Source organism: Paramisgurnus dabryanus, chromosome 16 (assembly GCF_030506205.2).
Source record: "Paramisgurnus dabryanus chromosome 16, PD_genome_1.1, whole genome shotgun sequence".
Lineage (NCBI taxonomy): Eukaryota > Metazoa > Chordata > Actinopteri > Cypriniformes > Cobitidae > Paramisgurnus > Paramisgurnus dabryanus.
Window position 1 is genome coordinate 12,503,284 of NC_133352.1, and position 24,643 is coordinate 12,527,926.

General features: G+C 39.3%; 1 protein-coding gene across 1 annotated transcript in view; it reads left to right on the forward strand.

Moving 5' to 3' along the window:
- The window catches only part of aff2 (AF4/FMR2 family, member 2), a 309,260-nt gene that overhangs the window by 262,333 nt on the left and 22,284 nt on the right, over nt 1–24,643 (forward strand). The window contains exons 11-17 of the mRNA XM_073812202.1: nt 9,897–10,943; nt 11,880–11,995; nt 16,926–17,172; nt 17,573–17,709; nt 17,856–17,919; nt 21,758–21,894; nt 23,105–23,176. Coding sequence (XP_073668303.1) covers nt 9,897–10,943; nt 11,880–11,995; nt 16,926–17,172; nt 17,573–17,709; nt 17,856–17,919; nt 21,758–21,894; nt 23,105–23,176 — 1,820 coding nt within the window. The remainder of the gene's footprint in view (nt 1–9,896; nt 10,944–11,879; nt 11,996–16,925; nt 17,173–17,572; nt 17,710–17,855; nt 17,920–21,757; nt 21,895–23,104; nt 23,177–24,643) is intronic.

A 24,643-nucleotide genomic window follows, 5' to 3' on the forward strand; every position in this document is an offset into this window, starting at 1 on the left:
ATATAAGGCTTTGTTTACTCTGTTGCTAGGGTACTGTATTGGGTTGCTAAGGAAAAAAATGGCATCCACTAGTGATTACCCTCCGAGTCACGAGTCAAACGGTCCAAACCCCGTGTCTCTACGATGTTCTGATGCGGAGATATAAGGCTTTGTTTACTCTGTTGCCAGGGTACTGTATTTGGTTGCTAGGGAAAAAAATGGCATCCACTAGTGATTACCCTCCGAGTCATGAGTCAAACGGTCCAACCCCCGTGTCTCTACGATGTTCTGATGCGGAGATATAAGGCTTTGTTTACTCTGTTGCTAGGGTACTGTATTTGGTTGCTAGGGGCGTGGCTTGGGAGTGGCCAATGATGTGCCCAGTGATTACACTCCGAGTCACAAGTAAAACGGTCCAACCCCCGTGTCTCTACGATGTTCTGATGCGGAGATATAAGGCTTTGTTTACTCTGTTGCTAGGGTACTGTATTTGGTTGCTAGGGGCGTGGCTTGGGAGTGGCCAATGATGTGCCCAGTGATTACACTCCGAGTCACAAGTAAAACAGTCCAAACCCCGTGTCTCTACGATGTTCTGATGCGGAGATATAAGGCTTTGTTTATTCGGTTGCTAGGGTGCTCAAATTTGGTTGCTAGGGGCGTGGCTTGGGAGTGGCCAATGATGTGCCCAATTGTTACACCCCTAGTCACAAGTAAAACGGTCCAACCCCCGTGTCTCTACGATTTTCTGATGCGGAGATATAACGATTTGTTTATTCCGTTGCTAGGGTGCTCATATTTGGTTGCTAGGGGCGTGGCTTGGGAGTGGCCAATGATGTGGCAAGTGATTACACTCCGAGTCACAAGTAAAACGGTCTAACCCCCGTGTCGCTACGATGTTCTGATGCCGAGATATAACTGTTTGAATTTTATGTTGCTAGGGTGCTCAAAAGTGGTTGCTAGGGGCGTGGCTTAGTAACTCTGCAAGGGTCCTGAGAGGCTGATTGGATGCCTGAGTAAAATGAGCCCACCCCCATGTCTCTGTGACACTGTGGTGCAAAGATATCCCTCTGGGCATTTTGTAATGGCAGTCTATGGGATAGGTTGCTAGGGTGCCCAAAATGGTTGCTAGGGTAACATTACAACCCCATTGCGGGGGACGTCCTGACAGAGTCTAGCACCCTCTTCAAATTTAGTAACCCACATGCTTCTACGAAATCCTCGCTCGGACCTGTGACCCGTCAAAGTTTTTGCAATGTTAAGTCTATGGGATTTTCCCCCATTGACTTTTCATTGGGCATTTTTGGGCACCTCTTACACCCCAGGGGTACAACTTACACCCCATTGTGATGTATGTTCTTACAGAGTCTACCACCCTCTTCAAATGTTGTAACCCACATGTTTCTACAAAATCCTCGAGCGGAGCTATGACTTGTCAAAGTTTGGTGTAATGTTAAGTCAATGGGATTTTTCGGGTGGTTTTTTGCCCCCCTTTCGGAAATTCTGCACCCGACCGCTTATAAAAGTCATAGCCACCATCTCCTCAAAAAAACGGTCGATTTGAGCCCTCTTTCATGGGACTACGGCAAACCGTGCGGGACGAGTTACGCGCCGAAAAAGTGTGCAGACATAATAATAATAATAATAATAATAACTAGATAGGTACATTTCCTGAAGAAAATGTGAGTGGTGCTTGCCGTGGCAAATTTCAGGGGACAATTTATGATTATACTCCAAGCCAAAAGTAAAATGGTCCAACCCCCGTGTCTCTACGATGTTCTGAAGCAGAGATATAAGGATTTGTTAACTCTGTTGCTAGGGTACTGTATTTGGTTGCTAGGGGAAAAAATGGCATCCACTAGTAATTACCCTCCGAGTCACGAGTCAAACGGTCCAAACCCTGTGTCTCTATGATGTTCTGATGTGGAGATATAAGGCTTTGTTTACTCTGTTGCTAGGGTACTGTATTTGGTTGCTAGGGAAAAAAATGGCACCCACTAGCGATTACATGCCGAGTCACAAGTAAAATGGTCCAACCCCCGTGTCTCTACGATGTTCTGATGCGGAGATATAAGGCTTTGTTTACTCTGTTGCTAGGGTACTGTATTTGGTTGCTAGGGAAAAAAATGGCATCCACTAGTGATTACCCTCCGAGTCACGAGTCAAACGGTCCAAACCCCGTGTCTCTACGATGTTCTGATGCGGAGATATAAGGCTTTGTTTACTCTGTTGCTAGGGTACTATATTTGGTTGCTAGGGGCGTGGCTTGGGATTGGCCAATGATGTCGCAAGTTATTACGCTCTGAGTCACAAGTAAAATGGTCCAACCCCCGTGTCTCTACGATGTTCTGATGCAGAGAAATAAGGATTTGTTTATTCGGTTGCTAGGGTGCTCCAATTTGGTTGCTAGGGGCGTGGCTTGGGAGTGGCCAATGATGCGACCAGTGATTACCCTCCGAGTCACGAGTAAAACGGTCCAACCCCCGTGATTCTATGATGTTCTGATGCAGAGATATAAGGCTTTGTTTATTCGGTTGCTAGGGTGCTCATATTTGGTTGCTAGGGGCGTGGCTTGAGAGTGGCCAATGATGTCGCAAGTTATTACGCTCTGAGTCACAAGTAAAATGGTCCAACCCCCGTGTCTCTACGATGTTCTGATGCGGAGAAATAAGGATTTGTTTATTCGGTTGCTAGGGTGCTCCAATTTGGTTGCTAGGGGCGTGGCGTGGGAGTGGCCAATGATGTCGCAAGTTATTACGCTCTGAGTCACAAGTAAAATGGTCCAACCCCCGTGTCTCTACGATGTTCTGATGCGGAGAAATAAGGATTTGTTTATTCGGTTGCTAGGGTGCTCCAATTTGGTTGCTAGGGGCGTGGCTTGGGCGTGGCCAATGATGCGGCCAGTGATTACCCTCCGAGTCATGAGTAAAACGGTCCAACCCCCATGATTCTACGATGTTCTGATGTCAAGATATAACTGTTTGAATTTTATGTTGCTAGGGTGCTTAAAAGTGGTTGCTAGGGGCGTGGCTTAATAGCTCTGGGACTATCCTGGTAAATTGATTGGATGTCTGAGTAAAATGAGCCCACCCCCATGTCTCTACGATATTGTAAAGCGAAGATATCCCATCTGGAACTTTTTTATTCCCTTATATGGGCATGTTTCCTGCCCCATTATAAGTCAATGGGAATTTTCGGGTGCCTCTTACACCCCAGGGGTACAGCTTACACCCCAATGTGATGTATGTTCTTACAGAGCCTATCACCCTCTTCAAATGTTGTAACCTACATGTTTCTACAAAATCCTCAAGCGGAGCTATGACCCGTCAAAGTTCGGCCCAATGTTAAGTCAATGGGATTTTTCGGGTGGTTTTTCGCCCCCCTTTCGAAAATCCTGCACCCGATCGCTTATAAAAGTCATAGCACACCTCTCCTTAATAATCCGGTCGATTTCAGCCCTCTTTCATGGGACTGTGGCAAACCGTGCGGGACGAGTTACGCGCCGAAAAAGTGTGCAGACATAAGAATAATAAGATATAACTAGATAGGTACATTTCCTGAAGAAAATGTGAAGTGGTGCTTGCCGTGGCAAAATTCCCGGGACAATATATGATTATACTCCAACCCAAAAGTAAAATGGTCCAACCCCCGTGTCTCTACAATGTTCTGATGCGGAGATATAAGGCTTTGTTTACTCTGTTGCTAGGGTACTGTATTTGGTTGCTAGGGAAAAAATTGGCATCCCATAATGATTTCACTCCGAGTCACGAGTCAAACGGTCCAACCCCCATGTCTCTACGATGTTCTGATGCGGAGATATAAGGCTTTGTTTACTCTGTTGCTAGGGTACTGTATTTGGTTGCTAGGGAAAAAAATGGCATCCCATAATGATTACACTCCGAGTCACGAGTCAAACGGTCCAACCCCCATGTCTCTACGATGTTCTGATGCGGAGATATAAGGCTTTGTTTACTCTGTTGCTAGGGTACTGTATTTGGTTGCTAGGGAAAAAATTGGCATCCCATAATGATTACACTCTGAGTCACGAGTCAAACGGTCTAACCCCCGTGTCTCTATAATGTTCTGGTGCGGAGATATAAGGCTTTGTTTACTCTGTTGCTAGGGTACTGTATTTGGTTGCTAGGGAAAAATTTGGCATCCCATAATGATTACACTCTGAGTCACTAGTCAAGCGGTCCAACCCCCGTGTCTCTACGATGTTCTGGTGCGGAGATATAAGGCTTTGTTTACTCTGTTGCTAGGGTACTGTATTTGGTTGCTAGGGAAAAAATGGCATCCCATAATGATTACACTCCGAGTCACGAGTCAAACGGTCCAACCCCCATGTCTCTACGATGTTCTGATGCGGAGATATAAGGCTTTGTTTATTCGGTTGCTAGGGTGCTCAAATTTGGTTGCTAGGGGCGTGCCTTGGGAGTGGCCAATTATGTGCCCAATTGTTACACCCCTAGTCACAAGTAAAACGGTCCAACCCCCGTGTCTCTACGATGTTCTGATGCCGAGATATAACTGTTTGAATTTTATGTTGCTAGGGTGCTCAAAAGTGGTTGCTAGGGGCGTGGCTTGGTAAGTCTTTAAGGATCCCGAGAGACTGATTGGATGCCTGAGTAAAATGAGCCCACCCCCATGTCTCTATGACACTGTGGTGCGAAGATATCCATCTGGGCATTTTATAATGGCAGTCTATGGGAGATGTTGCTAGGGTGCCCAAAATGGTTGCTAGGGGCGTGGCTTAATAGCTCTGGGACTCTCCTGAGAGACTGATTGGATGCCTGAGTAAAATATGCCCACCCCCTTGATTCTACGACACTGTAATTCGAAGATATCCCATCAGGAAAATTCTTATTCCCTTATATGGGCATGTTCCGTGACCCATTATAAGTCAATGGGGCACTTTTGGGCGCCTCCTACACCCCAGGGGTACAACTTTCACCCCATTGTGATGTATGTTCTTACAGAGTCTACCACCCTCTTCAAATGTTGTAACCCACAAGTTTCTACCAAATCCTCGAGCTGAGCTATGACCCGTCAAAGTTGGGCGCAATGTTAAGTCAATGGGATTTTTCGGGTGGTTTTTCGCCCCCCTTTCGAAAATCCTGCACCCGATCCCTTATAAAAGTCATAGCACACCTCTCCTCAATAAACCGGTCATTTTGAGCTATCTTTCATGGGTCTATGACAAACCGTGCGGGACGAGTTACGCGCCGAAAAAAGTGTCCAGAATAAGAATAATAAGAATAAGTATGAGCAATAGTAATAGTGATGCCTTGCATAAATGCAAGCACCACTAATAAGTATGAGCAATAATAATAGTGATGCCTTGCATAAATGCAAGCACCACTAATAAGCTCAGATCGAAGAACAGTATGTTGGCTTTGTCAAGCCAACATAATTAGAAGCTATTTAGAAGCTATTAAAGAATTATTTGAAAAAACCCATAAGCTTAAACTAAAATTAGCTTAAAGGTGACATTGAACGGAGTATTTATCCTTGTTCTGTGATGTGACATGTAGACAAACATTTTTTGTTTGGGTCTGTTATGCCTTAGAAGCTTCCTAAAAACCTCTCTCAGATAGCTCTATTAGGGTGGGGGATTTTAAACAAGTGGTTTTGCATCTATTTGGCTCCCCCTACTGGCTTAACTTGCAATCTCATTACTGATTGGCTGACTTTGCTGCCACTCAAAAAATGTAGCCAATTATTTTAAAGTGGAGGGGCAGTGAGATGCCTGTGATGTCACAAGCATCAGTTTTTCAGATTGGGCCGTTTTCTGGCTGACATTTCTAAAAGAGGAATTTCTATGAGACTGAGATGTTTAGCATGTTTTGCACTTTTTGTATGTTTGTGAATGCGGGTAGACTACCATTATTCAACAAAGACAAGGTAAAAATGGTTTTTCATTCTCTGTCCTCTTTAATATTATTGTCATTGCAATACTGTCAAGTAAAAATAACATGCTAGTCAAAAAAGGGCTTTGTTTTGGTGAAGAAAATATTAATCTCTATTTATTTACTTTTACGTTCCTGGTACCTGTGTGCAATTCCCCCATACAAATGTTTTACAGTGTCTTATTTAGTGTTGTTTACTGTACTGTGTCTTGTTTTGCTCACCTTCTGCACCGTGGGCCCCGAGTTCAATACCAGCTTATGCAATATTTCTCTTAGATGATTAATGTCAGACCCCTTCACCAGAAATTCTTAAAAGAACAGAGATGAATGTGAATAAGTTTATGAAAGACGTACTATGGCGGCATTTTCCCCCTCTGAGCTTTTCTCAGCATGGGTTGGATTTTTGAAAGGCTCTCCTCTAAGGATTAATTGGCAACTTTAAAGTTGTCCCGCATTAGCTTGCCTGGGGCTTCCTAAGAACATTACACAAGAGTAAACATCTCCTGGTTCTCATCGGCCCTTCTGTGTGTATGCCAGGGCTGGCCAATGGGAATCTGTATCTTAGTTCTACAAGCGGTCTGGTCCGTGGAGAGATTCATTCCGCGTTAAACAGCGGTGCGCGGCCCTGATGGCGAAACATTGGGAGGACCGTCAATTTCATCATGCTCGATTTATCATCTCTGCTGGTGATTTCGATATAAATTTTGTTAGTTTTTATTGTGTCAGTGACAGATGGAGAATAAGGTTGCAGAATGTGAAATAGACTGAATTAAGTTTTGTCTCGAAACGTACCGTCAGGTCTGATCGGAATTGCATTTTTTTATCCTATGATTTTAATAGTTTATATGGATGTCCACGGCTTCCTTTTTAAAACGATTTGCTATCATTTAGGAGATCATTCGAGATCGCGTTTATGGTTTGGTGTGAAAGATTTACGTTTGTCTCTGAACATAATGGAACAAAACAAACGGCGTGAGATAATACGCTTGATGAAAACATATCCGCAGCAGTAAGAGTTGAGAGCAGCCATCAGGACGACGCGCAACGCATTTCCTTTGTTATTCAGCAGTTTTACGACTTCCTCCCTTAATGGCCTTTTCATCATTGCACCAGCTCATTGGTCTGTGAAAGTCATATGACTGAATCATCAAGCTTCTCATGAATCAAAGCCAGAGACAGATGATAGCTGTGCCGACATGCATCATTAGAAATTTGGTTGCAGGTTATTTTAGACATGCATTCATTTACACTGTATAGCCCTCAATGCACATAATGCGTGTAAAAAAATGTAACTGTTGCTGTCTGTGCATTTGTCACATTGGGTCTTATATGCTAATAATTCTGTATTAAAGAGATAGTTCACCCAAAAATAAAAATTATGTCACTTCATCATCCTCAACATGTTGTTGTAAACCAGTATGATTTTCGTATTTTTTTGATGAACAAAAAATAAGATATTTTGATAAATGATGGTAAGCACACAGTTGATTGTAACCATCGGCTTCCATAGTAGGAAAAACAAATACATGGAATTCAACTAGTACGACAACGGTTTGCTTACCATCATTTATCCAAATATCTTCTTCATCATTTATCACAATACTTCCATAATATTTGTTTTTCCTACTATGGAAGTCAGTGGTTACAATCAACTCTGTGCTCATCATTATTTATCAAAATATCTTATTTTGTGTTCATCAGATAAAAGAAATTAATACAGGTTTACAACAACATGAGGATGAGAAAATAATGACAGAATTTTCATTTTTGGGTGAACTATCCTTTTAAGTGTTCTCGCTTAAACTTTTCACCTGATTTATAAAAAACATACACATACATTTATTCATACACACCATTCTTATAATGTGGATGACTCTAGAATATCATGCTTGTAGTTGATCATTAGCATATCACACACCGAAACCATCTCCAAATATAAGATTTTCACACAGCTTATTTTTTTAAGTGCAAAATTCTTATATTTCTAAAAGCAGCAGGTGTCTGTTTTTGTTTACGTGTTGAAATTATTCAAAAATGAAAAAAAATGTGTGTTGTTGGTGAATATGATGCACTGTCTTAAAACATATGTTGCACAAAGCTGTCCTTCAAGTTTATGAACAACACTGTAAGCAGTGCATAAGGAGGAATTTCATCTTCAAAATAATTTTTTGGGTTAAAAATAAACAAAAATAACATTTTGAGCAAGTTTATAAACAGCCAGTGTTGAAAACTCTTTACCATACTTTCACAATGGTAAGTTTATAATGATGATATGAGTTTTTTTATGCAAATGTTGGTTGTTTGTAAGTGCATGTTAATAAAAGTACATAAAGTAACTAGCAGTTTTGTGTTTTAAACAGAGATGACAACAGTAAGGCAAAAGTTAAGGATTGCAGCTTTAATTTCAATTGTGAGCCACTGTATACACTGTAAAAAATTCAGGATTTTTGTCTTATCTTATAAAAACATATCTTATAAAAACATATATTGTGATGTTACTTTAGCTTAAAAAAAAGGTTACATTTTATTTTGATAGTCCACTTAACTCTTTCACCGCCATTGATATCTCGTCAATTAAGAGAAAACGCTTCCCCGCCAATGACGAGAATTCCGTCTTTCCGCAATACCGCTATTATCCTTCCGCAACTTTTTAAACCCGGAAGTATTGCCCTATGGCAAGCGGCTGCATGTCCGTGTCTGTTTTAAAGATCACTCTGAATGGGATCTCTATGAAAAGTCCGTCACAAAAATGGAATTATCTCTGCTTTTACTCAAAATGTGGTGTTTTTGCAGAAACCTAACCATTTTCAAAAGCTGATTACAAAAGAACCACTGAAGGTAGGATGAAACGTTTTTTTTTGTTTGAAAGCAGAGGGTCTGCTCTTTCATTTGGTATATTGTATGTTTATATATTTAAAGAAGAACATTTTCTGGAAGGCATTGAACTTTGGTGAAAATCATGAAAAACGCTGGCGCTGGCTGGCAACTTTTTTTTAAAACGCTGGCGGTGAAAGAGTTAAGACATTCTACTAATTATAACTATAAATAACTTTGCAACTACATGTCAACTAACTTTCAATAATTTGCAACTATACATCAACTAACTATCATTAGAGTATCACTAGACTGTAAGGGTTAGGGTTAGGGAAGAGGATTGGGTTAGTGGAATAAGTTGACATGCAAGATACTTATAGAAAGGTTGAATGTCTGTTGAGATATCATCACAATAAAGTGTTAGTAGATATTAAGCAGACAGTCTACTTATTCAAAGTTACTTATAGTTAGTAAAACGTCTAAAGTGGACTGTCAAAAGAAAGTGTTACCAAAACGAAGTTGTTTTAACTTCATGCTGCATTTTTTTACAGTATATGTGGAAAAATGTGCTTTGAACTTACCAAGAACTAAAGCTATGTTTACACAACACAATGTAATGTAAAATTGAAATGTTTTTCCTTTACGTTTATAAAACATTTCATTTACACACGACAACGCTGTCAAAAAGATCCAAGCCTACACTGATCCACACAGACGATTAAATCTACTGTATTAGGTGTGCCAGGCATGCCTATAGACCAGGGGTGGTCATTCCTGGTCCTGGAGGGCCACTGTCCTGCAAAGTTTAGCTCCAACCCTAATCAAACACCTGAAATCCCAATCAAAGGCTTCAGTATGATTTGAAAATGACATTCATGTGTGTTTGATTAGGGTTGGAGGTAATCTTTGCAGGACAGTGGCCCTCCAGGACCAGGAATGCCCACCCCTGCTATAGACTGAACTAACACATGTGGATGATGTTAACTTTATCACAGATTGACATTTACATAGAGAAGACAAGGCATCAGTATCAAAAATGTGCACTTTGAAATCTGTATTTAAAAGCTTGTGTTTTCATAACCCCCAAAACACAGTTGATGTGTAAATGAACACATAAAGACTTTCCTTTTTATGATTGAAATTGTTGGTGTCTAAACGGACCCTAAGTAACAGTGTTGTTTTTCTTTTTTTCATCAGCCTGAACCCCCTTCAACAAACAAGTGGCAACTAGATAAGTTTCTAAACAAAGTAAATCCCCACAATAAAACACTAATTACCACACAATCAAATAGTCATGGGATTAACAGGTCTCAACCGGATGAAAGCCAAGCAACTGAAAACCAGACCTCCAACAAGAGCAAGCCCACCGCAGCACTGGCACCAGCAGAAACCAAGGACAGAGCTTTGCTCAGTCCCATCCGAGAGAAGGCCAAACCCAAGACTGGTCAGAAAGCTCCAGACAGCAAAAGCACCAAGGTAAAATCACCAGCCTCAGTGGAGCTAGCACCTCCCAGGAGAAGCACTGGCAAGAAACAGCCAAAGAAGGTGGAGAGATCCTCCAGCAGCGAGGAGCACAACTGGCCCAGACCGGGAAATTCAAGTTCGACCCCGAAAGAGAAAGAGCCTCCACCTTTAGAACCTCCCAAACCTAGAGGGAAGGGTCCTGGGGTCAAGACAGCTCCGAGAAAGGAACCCCGGACCACCACAGCAAACGCTGCACCTGCAAATATCACACCTGTTCCAGATAAGAAGAAGCACAGAGGACCCAACAAGATTATCCCCAAATCTAAGGAATTCATAGAGACCGAGTCGTCTTCATCCGAGTGCCACTCGGACCCAGAAGAGCTTTCCAAGGTCCAACTTCCCTGCCCTGGTCCTAACACCCTAAGCCTGAAATCTAAGGATTGCAACAGCAATATCCTAAGTGTTAGTAGCCTTACTAGTACAAGCAGCACTTCTATTCCTGACCCAGGTGCCTCAGATCTCCTGGAAGAGCCTCTCTTTTCCCCCATCCCCATTGTGCAAAATGAACTTTTGTCACCGCTAAGAGATTTTGAGGAGGTCAAGTCACTTTGGGTTAAGATCGAACTCAGGTTCCTGTCTCGGATCCCGGGGCAGGACGTCCCAGAACCTCCGCCAACCAAGGCAGAGTGCCGGGAAGTCAGCGTCAAACACAGGCGGCAACAGTCACCAGCCTCCATCCCTGTAGAGAAAAACCCTAGTAAATCAAAGAGGAAACACAAGGCAAGTGTTCAATGCTTGTTTCATGGCCTGTATTTATAAATGATATGAGACACAACTTGATCTCCGATCTTTAAAACCTGTGCCACCCCACATATCACAGAGAATTATAATAGAATTAATTCCTGTATTTGCTCAAGGGCATGTAGTTGATGGGTCATGTAAAGTATCATCCATAGTGGAATCTTTTAGTTATCAGCTTAGATCTGTAACCATCACTAGGTTATCCACGTCTCAGATTAAAGCAGTTGATCTACAGTACTAGCTTATGTCCTTGGCAACATGATCTCACAAAGTTCCTTGGGATAGTCACAGAATGTTTTGTTAATTTTTCCGTGGCATTCTCACGGATCTCTGCATATTTCCGTGGCCCTGCCACAGACTTTCTTTTCCGTGGCATTCTCACGGATTGGTTACTCAACTGCTTTTTCCTATTTTCAAACCATTGTCGGTTTAGGGTTAGATTTGGTGTTTGCGTTAGTATGTCACTTTAATTATTGGTGTATACTATTTTTTTCTGATGTATTCTTTTATATTTTCTAAACTTTAATCAATTGTCGCCTGGCGTTGGGGTTAGAGTTGGGTTTGGGAAGGAATGTCATTTTATGTAAATCAAACCCTAAACCGAAGCGACAATGGTAAGAAAACAGGACAAAACAGTTGAGTAACCAATCCGTGACTATGCCACGGAAATTCATGAGATCAGGTTGGTCCTTGGGTAAGGTGGTAAAAATGCACTCAAGTGTTGCATTGTGTCAGCTGGTATCTCTGTTTTAACCACTTCCAATAGCTGTTTGTCCAGATGCAAACTGAAAGCAGTCCTGGACTATAAAGCGAGATTTATTGTTGAGAGTTAACCATCAACCTTTATCTTGCCTAGCCAACAGACATGTTAAACTTTGTAAGGTCTTAAATAACTTCTGCTGGTTTTACCTGCAGTCTGAGCACTGTGACGTGATGAGTGGAGGCAAGAAGCTCAGGATGGACAAAGAAGCTCTTCTTCTTCCTCCCTGTATCTCTCCTATACACAACCACAAGGTCTCCAGCACAAAAGAGTGAGTATTTTCAACAAAGGGCTGTCAATCGACTAAAATAAGAATATACCATTTTTGTTAAAATGTTTTTGTCATCATTTAGCCTACTATATGTCACGAAAGTAAACCATCAGACCGAACAAATTCAGTCACTTAGTGCATGTTAAGGTAAATAGATGTGGTGCCAAGCGACAAGATCTTTGAGGAATTTTGTGTTTCATACAGTATATGAATGGTTATAAAAAGGCACAGAAGCCACATACACAACAAATGGCAAATGAGATTCACACATCTTGATCTTGACGCGCAGCGCTGCGCAGACTGTATGACAAAGGCACTTGTCAATTGGTCCAAGTATTAATAAATATGGAAATTTGCTTATAAGCACTCAGTGCCGGCCGGTGACTTCTTTATTCGAGGGCGCTCGATGCGAAGTTCGTCACAACATGTATGTAGCCTGTCATGTGTGTGGTTCGTAATTTCAAAATATGTGTTTTGCACGTCTAGTGATCCTGTGCATCACGCGTCAATATAAAAATAAGTGCCTGCTGCAGACGCGTCTAAAGGGTTTATGATAAAAGAGACGCTCGCGTTTGCCAGATACTTGCATAATCTCATGTGTAATCAGAGTTTACTGTTAAGGGAGTGTCTTGCGTGTATTTTGTGAACTTATTTGGACAAAACACGTGATGCACATGCTTCACATGATGCTACAAACACATATTTTGAAAACAATCTTTTATATATTTGCATCTACTTTTCTGTTTTGCGTTTACTGTAAAGCTGCTTAACTTGCTGTAAGAAACGAATGGGGTAGTCTTAAAGTAGCTGGTCTTAGCTGGTTTAACTGGTCTCTCAAGCTGGTGTTAAAGTCCTCATGAAATCAAAATAAAGTTTTCCTTTTGGTTTAAATACGTTAGGCTTAAGAATATATATTATATATAAACTGGTTTAGCCTAAAACGCTGACAAAATATGCATTCAGTAGATGTAAGCTTTCAAAATGCACAGTTTATCATTGAAAACACTGCAAAAAAATACTTTCTTTTTTAGTATTTGTTAGTATTAGTATTAGTATTGTTTTGTTTTCAGTACAAATATATAGAAATTCTTAAATCAAGATGTAATTTCTTGATAAGCATAATGGCTTAAAGGTGCAGTGTGTAATTTTTAGAAGGATCTCTTGAAAGAAATGCAAGATAATATACAAAACTAAATTATCAGTGGTGTATAAAGACCTGTTAAAATGAACCGTTATGTTTTTATAACTTTAGAATGAGACGTTTTTATCTACATACACCGAGGGTCCCCTTACATGGAAGTCGCCATCTTGTGCCGCCATGTTTCTACAGAAGCCCTTAACGGACAAACCTTTTTACTAAGTTGTCTCCGACGATGAAATGTTTGTCTGGTGGTGGCTATCGTAGCTTCTTTATGCATTTCAAAAGCAAGGGTTGGGCAGTTGACTGAGCCGTTGGTTGCAATTTGCCACCTCACCACTAGATGCCGCAAAAATTTACACACTGCACCTTTAAGAAAAAGTCTAGTTTTTAGACAAAAAAATATACAATGTAAGTTAATTTGTGCTTAGAACAAGCAAAAAAATCTACCAATGGAATGAGAATTTTTTTTGGAATTAAGTTTTTAAGAACAAGTAAACTTTTTAAAAAAAAATTCTTACCCCATTGGCAGATATATTTGCTTGTTTTAAGCACAAAAGTTACTTACATTTTATATCTTTGTCTAAAAACTTTTTGCGCATGAAGAAAATGCATCTTAATTTAAGAATTTATTTAATATTTGTACATAAAAGAAGACAAAAATACTAAGTAAGAAAGTAATTTTTTGCAGTGAAAAATGTCTGGAATTTTAGTGATGTCATCCTTCACTTCAGCTTCTCATTAAATTTCCTGTCCAATCAAATGCTCCCAACATTGCATGGAACCTCCCCCTGAATAAAACACACCAAACACTTGTTTATATGTTTACTAGCTCTTATTTAAGGGAATGGCACCCAGCAGATCAGATCATATGCGCAAATCTGCGTCAAAAAACAAAACTATGCGACCCGTTTACACAGAATGATGTATTATAAAGCAGTGTGGAGATGATCAAACAGCTCACAAGCTGTCAAATTTGGCTTTGCTGGACTGTGCCGTAAACGAAACGCTATTGGTTATTTTTAAAAGAGCGAGGGTCTTCTCCATAGTACAGTATCTCACTGACTTTCTGTTTTAGTTAAAATGGTGATGTCAAGTAATGCTGCGCGTTTCAATGCATTTCAATGGGCCTGTAAGCCGGTTGACAGCTGTCCAAACTGTCAAAAACCAAAACAGACCCACTTAACCAGTTTAAATAGTTTTCATCAGGGTTTACACTGTATTTTACTGCACATATCCTCAGTGACATCTGCACTGCACTGACATCTGGCTTATACAGAGCCTGCACTGTTTCACTTTTCCTTAACATATGCTGCTAGTGTCCCCTGACGTTTCCCACATGCCTGCACTCCACGCAGAGATTTGCCAGCTCAGCTTAGTAGCTCACTCTGTGTTATGTCCTCAGAGAGAATGCTGGGATACGCAAGGGGTGGGGGGCGGCAGGTCACCCTTTGAGTCCGCTCCAGCCGCCAGCCTGCTTTGTCCCACTGCATTAAAGTAATTTAACACTGACACAGGCACAACGGCTTTAGCTAATTTTAGCTATTCAATTAATGTCAGGGCATGCCAGAGTCCATCAAAGATACACGCGTGACAGGGGTCATGTGCTCGTCCTGTTCACCTGAATGCACACCGCACTGCGACACAAGTAACGGCGAGCAGGTCTTGATAATACCTTGAGCTATACTAATATATTAGCCTCTGCTAAAGTCTATTACTGGAAGTGTTAAGCACTCCAGACTATTTAGTGTTATCACCTGCTTGGTGTGTTTTATATCAGCTCATTTCAGACAGCCCTAAAGACTACACCCCACATTTATCCTTTTAATTGAATTAGAAAAGTAAAGAAGCCCTTTATTTAGTGTTGCGAACAGACGAGACATTGCAATAAAGCAATGTTAATATATGCTATCACAGTGTGTTTTTTTATATATCTGCTATTTATTTAGCATTTGATGTATTAGCATTTATGTAATTGACTTTGCCAAATTTACACCAAGACAGATGCACATGCCATAGCCTCCAGCCCCACCCATAGGATTTATTTTGTCTTTTCAATATTAAAAGAAACTAAATTATTATTTAGACAAACAATGGTCTCAAATGGTCCAACTGCACCGTACACAACCTTTAAGATAATAATTTTTATTTAGTATTTTGTCGTGTTTTCAGTACAAATATCTAAAGATTCTTAAATCAAGATGAATTTTCTTGATGAGAAAAATGACCCACACTGCAAAAAATGACTTTCTTACTTAGTATTTATGTCTTGTTTTCAGTAAAAATATCTAAAAATTCTTAAATTAAGATGTATGAGCAAAATGACCTAGGAAAATAAGTCTACTTTTTAGACAAAAAAAATATAAACTTTAGGTAGATTAGTGCTTAAAACAAGCAAAAAAATCTTCTCAAAAAATGTTCTTGAAACAAGTGTACTTTTTTCATACGCTTAATTAAAAAAAAAATCTTATTCACTGCAAAAGAAAAATATTTTCAAGATAAAAATTTTAGTATTTGTGTCTTGTTTTCAGTAAAAATATCCAACAATTCTTAAATTAAGATGTAGTTTCTTGATGAGCAAAATGACCTAGAAAAATAAGTCTACTTTTAGACAAAAAATATAAACTTTAGGTAGATTAGTGCTTAAAACAAGCAAAAAAATCTTCTCAAAAAAATGTTCGTGAAACAAGTGTACTTTTTTTCATAAACGCTTAATCAAAAAAAAAAATTCTCATTCACTGCAAAAAAATGATTTTTAAGAAAAAAATTGTAGTATGTGTGTCTTGTTTTCAGTAAAAATATCAAAAAATTCTTAAATTAAGATGCATTTTCTGGATGAGCAAAATGACCTAGGAAAATAAGTCTACTTTTAGACAAAAAAATATAAACTTTAGGTGGATTAGTGCTTAAAACAAGCAAAAAAACTTCTCAAAAAAGTTAATTAAATTTTTTTCTTATTCACTACAAAAATATTTTCAAGACAAAAAAATTCTTAGTATTTTTGTCTTATTTTAGTAAAAATATCTAAAAATGTAAGTGATTTTGTGCATAAAACAAGAAAAAAATCTGCCAATGGGGTAAGCAAAAAAATCTTGAACATTTTTCTTTACTTCAAAACTAGACTTATTTTCTTGGGTCATTTTGCTCATCAAGAAAAGGCATCTTAATTAAAGAATTTTTAGATATTTTTACTGAAAAAAGACAAAAATACTAAGAAAATGTTTTCTTAAAAATCTTTTTTTGCAGTGTTCCATTTGCAGATTATTTTTCTTGTTTTAAGCACAAATTATATTTTTGGTCTAAAAACTACACTTATTTTTCTAGGTCATTTTTCTCATCAAGAAGACAAAAACACTAAGAAAGTCATTTTTTTGCGGTGTAAGTCTAGTTTTAGACAAAAAAAATCTAATTTAAGTTAATTTTGTGGTTAAAAAAATGCCAATGGGGTAAGATTTTTTTTTTTTCTTGAATAAAATAGTTAAGAAAAAGTAAACTTAAGTAAACTTATTTCAAGTTTTTCTTATCTCATTGACAGGTTTTATGGCTTCTTTAAAGCACAATTTAACTAAGATTTGATTTTTTTGTCTATAAACTAGAATTTTTGAATATTTTTACTAACAACAAGACAAAAATACTTAGAAAGTCATTTTTGCAGAGTAGGCTTTAGTTTAGCGCTAAGGCCTCCAAAAAGCTCTAGAGATGAGTAATGATCAACAAAATATATATTGGTCAGCCATGAAAATGTTTGAATTGGTCCATAAAACCTAAACATTTGCTGTTTATAATTTTAAGTACGTTAAAGAAGCAGCCTCGCAAGCGTGAAGAGAAGCTGTTGCCCCCACTGCTGTCGCCGCTGTCAGACGAGCCGGTGGGCCGCCAACGGAGAAGTAGTGAATGCAGCTCCCTCAGTCAGGAGGGAAGCACCTCCACCCTCACCAGCACCTTGACCTCCACCCGACCAATAACTGCCTCCACCTCCTCATCACACAAGCACCACAAAGGAGAGAACAAAGCCTTCTCCCATTCCAAGACCAGCAGTGTAAGTCTTTATTCACATTATATGACCTCACAGTAATAGACGGCAGACAGAAAGATCGATTCATTTAAAGCAGGTTTTAATTTGATGATCTTATAAAAAACAAGGCATTGTTTTAAAAATTTTGCACAGGAGTGTTGGAATAGTTTGTTCTTGCTATGGATTATTTTGTTCCTTGCTTGAGGCTTTCAGCACATTTCCTGTGTTTTTGCTAAACTAATTACATTCTTGGAAAGATTTCAAAATAGCCTCAAAGACAAGAAAATGGCTCCCATGTGTCGATCGCCTAAACTCAATCCACCTAAATGGCCCTAGAAATTAAAACACCCAGTAAATGCGGAAGATCATCATAATCCAGCTGTTAAAAGCTAATTATTGTCACATCGTACCTTTCCTTTTCCAGGAGGAAGACGGTCACATCAAGACGTCCAGCAGTTTTCACAGCAACAGTCAGTCAGACACGGACCTCTGGTCGAACCCTTCAGCTCTGTCCGTTGAGGACATGGAACCGAGAAGGCCAAAACTCACGTTTAATAACACGTATGTAATTGGAACGTAGTGTTCTATTTGCCATTATATAAATATTTGAAATTATTAAAATTGCGGTTTTACGTACACACAATTTGAATATGGACACCAGGAGAGGTGAGGTTTATGTTAATCTTAATTTCATCATGTCTTTTTAGAGTTCACAATGCAGATTACTACATGCAAGAAGCCAAGAAGCTAAAGCACAAGGCAGACGCTTTGGTAAGTCTGAACATACGTCTTACATGTACCAACATAAAGCACTCAGTCTCATTCACTAATATTTTGGTACATTTTCATATTTATACACATTTGAACTTCTATGAAAGCGTTCTGCTTAATTCACAGCACGTGAATGCACATGAACTTATTCTTAAACTCGTTCTTATCATTGGCACTGCAAAAAAATGAATTTCTTCTATTTTTAATTTCGGCTATATCACTCTGTCTCCTCTCCACCAATAAGCTGGTGTGTGGTGGGCGTTCTGGTGCAATATGGCTGCCGTCGCATCATCCAGGTGGATGCTGCACATTGGTGGTGGTTGAGGAGATTCCCCCATTCATATGTAAAGCTCTTTGAGGTCTGCAGAAAAGCGCTATATAAATATAACAAATTATTATTAATTATTATTTTATCTACATCACAACAATCCAGATGTTATGTCAGTAAAACTTGCTTACACTCATGCAGTGTAAAACCAAACCCTATTCATTCACCAATCAGACCCGATCATTTATCTCCTCTCTTCTCCTCATTTGCGGCGTTTTGCTGTCACCCGCTTGACGTGAAATAAAGCGGCAAACCTAAGCACATTGAAAAAACGTGCGCCATTGCGGAAAATACTGGTGGCGAAGGAGAGAGTGACGAAGCAACAATATTGGTTCCGAAAAAAGGCAAGGAAATAAGTTACCTGTGGCCGTAGGTTGCATATGGAGGCTGCATACGTCATCGAGCCTGATTTAACTTTACTGAGCATTACATTCGCAAGTCATAAATGTATTACGCAAGTCATAACAATTAACGATTAACTAAGAATAATAATCAACTTTATAATTTTTAATATTCTGAAATAAGACTGTCTTGATGACGTATGCAGCTTAGAAATGGGACCTCCGGAAGGCTGCAGCCTTCAGATAGAGAAAAGGCCTCTGTATCATCGTTTAGTTCTTTAAATGTTTCGTGTTTTTAAAGTTTTAAGGTTGACCAGTTTGATTAAAATTACTTTTATAGTGTCAACATTGTATTGTTTTTGTTTAACACATTTTAAGTTACTCATCTTCTAAAATAAGGAAAAGAGACTTTGAAGACACTTTATTATAACTAAAAGTCCGGTGTAGCACATTTTTGTTACTTGAGTGCAAGAAATGTTTTTTTTTTTTAATATGAGAATCGTTTGAGAGAATCGGGATCTCAATTCCCATGGAGAAAAATCCTGATTCACATTTTAACACGAATCGTGCAGCCCTAACACAAGGTTAATTTGGATAATACACACCTATACCAGCTCCATATACACTGTAAGGGCTTTCAGCAGCTATTAGAGAAGTTTGTCACTGAAGCAAAACAGTTCAAAATTCATTCATGAGTTTGCATTAACGTGTAATCACTAGGGATTGAGATAAAGCATATTTGACGTGCTGTTCGATGGGAGGGCTCCGAGTTTGGAATTTTTCCCCAAACCCTGAGTACTCTCCCCTCTTTAACCGGGATAGATGTACCAGTTGAGAGTGAGGTCATGGGGTGGAGGAGGAATGCTGATTGGTTGGATTACATGACCATGCTCCTCCCGAACTTAGTTAAATAAACTTCATTTATCTGCAAAATTCTGAGGTATAGATCAAGTGATTGACGTTTGGACTCAAAACATTTACATTTACATCACGTTTTCATTTAGGCACAGAGCCGGCGCCAGACCATAACTAGCAGGGGGGCATTTGGCTTCCAACGGGGGGGGGCACGCAATAGCAACAATAACTTGCAAAAACAAGACATTAAACAACAAATACAGCTAGCACACACTCATACAACTGGTACAGACTGTCAGCTCATTTCCCGTATAAAGTGCAAAAGACCACAAACTATGCGCAAAACTATTGAACTTCGACAGCAACGTGAGCGCAAGCTGAGCTCTGCTGCGCTCGCGCTTTGCTCTACGCAACAAAAAACCGCCCTCGCGCGGCGCAAGCAATTGAAATGAATGGGTTTCATAGCGCAGCGCACACCGCGTCCTGGCTTGAAAAAAGCCGCTTTACCATAATCACGTCGTAGTGCTGTTAACGATCTATAGCCACACTTCACATTTAAGCTTACGTAATTTAAAACAACGCTAACTTACCTTTAAAATATCTGAAGATGGCGTGTACGAACATTAAACTTCCTTGAAACAGTGTCCTGTAGATTTGTAAATTCCACCTCGACCTCTAATCTCTGAGTTTGAGCCAGTCTGGGTTTGCATGAAGTCAGATGAAGCAGGCGGTGCTGGTTCGTTCTAAATGTTCTAATATTCATATTTTACACGATCCATAAAATGCCGCGAAAAAACAGGTTGCTAGTATCAAGTCACAAATATGCTAAAGACGTAAGACGGTTGAGACGCGGCAATACATCCAATCAGAGAAACTGGTCTATTTTAATTAAAGAAAACATATATCAACTATTTTTTCCTCATTTGATTACATTACAAGTCATGACACATTCAATGTTTAATTTATTTTAATTATTATTGATATATATTAAATTAATAAAAAACTTAATTTAACCCATGCTGGGTTATTTTAACCAATTGTTGAGTCAAATATAAAAAAATTGTGTTACCTTTGTCCCAGCTGACAGGCTGACCTGCTCTCCCCTACATTTTATAGGGTTTTTTTTCTCTGAAAATGATCTGAATAGGTGAAGACTAAAGCAGAATCCCTATGTCTGTTTTATTATTTAATGTTATTGCGACGTGAGTGAAACAACAGAGATATTACAGAGCTCTCTTGTGTGATTTTTCTTTCCTGTGGGAAGTTAGCACTCAGCAAGAAGAGATGAAACATTCCCGCCATACTGCTCTTAACTACACGGACACATATGCCCTCTGCGCTACCAAGAGCCATTAGCAAGCTGAGAGAAAGCTCTCTCTGCAGACCTTTTATAATTGAAGACTTTCCAATCTAGCCGAGAAAGAGCCCTCGTGTCTGCCCTTAGCATCCATAAAGCAGGAGCTTTGTTAGAGATTTACAAAACAGACTCCCGGCCCCCTAATAATTGGATCCAGGCAATTATCTCCAGAGACATTGTCCATTATCGCAAGTTACATCCTTTCTGTCATAAATCGGTATGACGATGTATAGGCCCAGTCATGAATACAAAGTATAAGGATTGATTGCCACCGTTACAAGAGCGCAGTGGCTGGCGTGTAATGAATCCCGGGCGTCCACTCGCCTCGTATTGAAGGGCTCACTTGAAAACAAATGGACTCTGGTTCTGAGGTGCGGGAAGAGGCAAGTGGTCAGTAAATCTATTTAACGCTCCTATGGAGATGAGATATGCGCTTATTGTTTGTGCTCTGTTGTCTGTGAAGTTGGGTGCTGTGGGGTTTTTGGGAGTAGGCGTAATGTTGTTTAGTAGCATTGATTAGTTGCGTTTGACGAATGAGATGGGAGAGTTAAACTTAGCCTTTATGAGGCCGTGCCAATAAGTCAGGATGAAAAACGCAACGCCTAAACGTACACAAAAACAGGCCATTGTACTTCCTCACCGCGCAAAATAAACTGTCCCGATTCATAAAAGTGTCACGAGGTTGGAATTATATGTCATTTCTGGGGGTGTAAATCTGCACTCGCTCTTGTAGAAACCCTGCATCACATTGTTTGGCTCGGATAGCTTCATAAAAGCCCAGCGCTGAAAATGACCCCAGACTAATGGTTTTATTTCCTCCTCGGATTAAGTCGGTTTTCGTGTATGACTTTATGAGCTGTTTACAAAAGCATTGAAGGTTTGAAAATTAACTCGGTCTGGTTTATTAGCGTAATTCGCTCTGCCTAACATCGCCTTGTTACTTCCATTGCTTCACAGATGGACAAGTTCGGCAAAGCTGTGAATTACGCCGATGGGGCGCTCTCGTTCATCGAATGCGGCAATGCCATGGAACGAGACCCATTAGAGGCCAAGTCACCTTACACGATGTACTCGGAAACAGTAGAGCTCATCAGGTCAGTAACTTTCTGCCTCTGTAATTGAATAACGGAAAGTCATAAGACTTGTTGTGTATACAATTCAAAAGATAATAGTTATTAAAGACGAACACCTAGTGTTTTGGTATTGTTTTATTGGCACATGCAATGAAAACAGGTATCATTGAAGAGCTTTAGCCTTTATTGAAGGCTTGATCAAAATATGATGTCAGAGAATTGTGGGTACACTGTAAAAAAAAACTTGATGCACTTAAGTTTTAAAGTTTCTTTACTTGAATTTACAAATCATTTCAACACTCTTAACTAGTGGGAAGTTGCTTGCAACATGATCTCACAAAGTTCAGTATAGTCATGGAATATTTTGCTCATTTATTTGTGTCATTGTCACGGATCTCTGCATTTTTCCATGTCCGTACCACAAACTTTCTTTTCCGTGTCAGTTTCACATATTGGTTACTCAATTGCTTTTCCTATTTTTAAACCATTGTCACTTGGGTTTGGGGTTAGATTTGGGGTTTGGGTTAGGATGTCACTTTAACTATTGGTTTATATTATTTTTTCCGAATTTTTAAACAATTGTCGCCTGACGTTAGGGTTAGAGTTTCGTTTGGTTTAGGATGTCATTTTATGTTACAGAAAGTCATTCTAATCCCAAACCCATGCGGAAATGGTAAGAAAATAGGAAAAACAATTGAGTAACCAAAATGTGAAACTGACACGGAAAAGATATTGTGTGGTATGGACATGAAAAAATGCGGAGATCCGTGACAATGACACGAATAAATGAGCAAAATATTTTGCTAAAGTTATTTCAACTTTTTTATAATTTATAGCAACTCCTCACTAGTCAATGTAGCTTAAATTAATTGTAAATTCAAGTTGATTAAACTTAAACATTTAATGGAAACAAGGAATTTTTACAGTGTAGTCACACTCACAGTATTTGCATGAGTCAGGGCTTGTCGTTACCTTTTAAGATTACTGTCCAGTGTGGCTAGTGGTTTGCCAAAATCACAAGCCATTCAGCAATTTTACCAGCCAAAATCTTAATCGCCTTATTAAACGTTCTAAATTTAAGAAAACTGTAGATTATAACTGTATGCATTTTGTTGAATTTTTGCAGATTTAGATTTACTTAGACCTAAGTCTTCCAAAGTCAATGTTAACATGAATAGACATTTATTATTGTCTAACTCATGATTTTGTTGTTGTTGTTGTTACATTTAAGGTATGCGATGAGATTAAAGAACTTCACTAGTCATTCCGCCACAATAGCTGAGAAGAAACTCGCTGTACTGTGGTAAGTTTACCTAAACACATTCATGTTGCCCTCCTGACGTGATATAATGATGTTTAGAGGAAACTATACAGTATAGTGCTTTTAAGTATATATTGTTCTGATGAAGTTCAGTGTGACATCAAACCAAGCGCCCTACTTTTAATGATCTAAGCGCTTTGTATTAAGCGCACGGTGCAAGTTCACTTAGGGCGTGTCCGAATGCACTTTTGTTTGTTTAACGATGGGAAAAATGGTTGGCGCATCCATCGCATGGTCTAAAAGTGCTGTCCCTACTTTCTTAATTAGTAATGGGTGTTTTTTGGCCGTAATGGGCAATAAATAACGTGCAGAGAGCCCTGAGTGTTTTAAAAATTATAACTTAAAAATGGTTCTCATCTTACCATATAGACTACAGAGGTACAAAGTCATCATATACAATAAATCAATGGGATAGCATTTCAAAAATAAATAAATAAATGCAATATTTGCACTTTTAAAAGCAAAAAATTACTTACCTGGCTACAGGTGAAGCACGCCTTACAAAGTCCTCTAGTCTTTATTAACTGGAGGGTCCATGATCTTTAAAAGCCAATGTTGACATTTGAAATCACAAACAAACACGCCCCTACACTGTCAGGAAAAAACGTACAAAGTTGTTCCTTTTTTCTGTCGCTGGGGTGGTACCCTAAAAGGTACCTTTTTGTACCTTTATGGGTATAAAACACATTGAAATGTTGTACCTTATGGGGTACAATATTATACTCTAAGGACATTTTATGTACCTTAATGAACTATTTTGTACCCGTAAAATGTTAGGGGTACAAAACAGTTAACTGTACCTTTAAAGGTACAAAATAGATCCTTAAGGAACAGTAATGTACCTCAAAAGGTACAACATTGTATTATGTTTATATACCTGTAAACGTACAAAACAGTGCCTTGGGGTACCACCCCAGCGACAAAAAAGGTACAGTTTTGTACCTTTTTTTCTGACAGTGTAACCCAATAGATTCTGAACCTTCTTTTGATAGACCCGCCCCACACATACGCAACCCAGGCAATGATGTCGGTTAGTAGACACGCCCCTTACTGCTGATTGGCTACAAGTGTGTTTTGGAAGTCAGCCCGACTCCCTTTCCCAATGCTTTTTTGAGAAATCGTGCACTCCACTTTTAATAATAATCTTTTATATTTTAATAATACATTTTTTCATGTTTTAAAAGTTTGTGTGCTGCTATGCGTCTCTGTTTGTATAATAAGCAAAAGCCGTTTCTCAATACCAAGTACGCCTAACTCGGACTTGTGTCCTTCAGACTCAGAAGGACAAACTCCTGACTGGAAACGCATTCTGGGAAACTACGTTGTCATAAGTCCACACAAGTCTCCTCTGATGCATCCTCAATAAATGGGCGGATCAAGAACACATCTGGGGATTTTATGTGAACTTGGGCTTGGTGCGAACTTTGATTTGGAACAGTACTTGGTCCG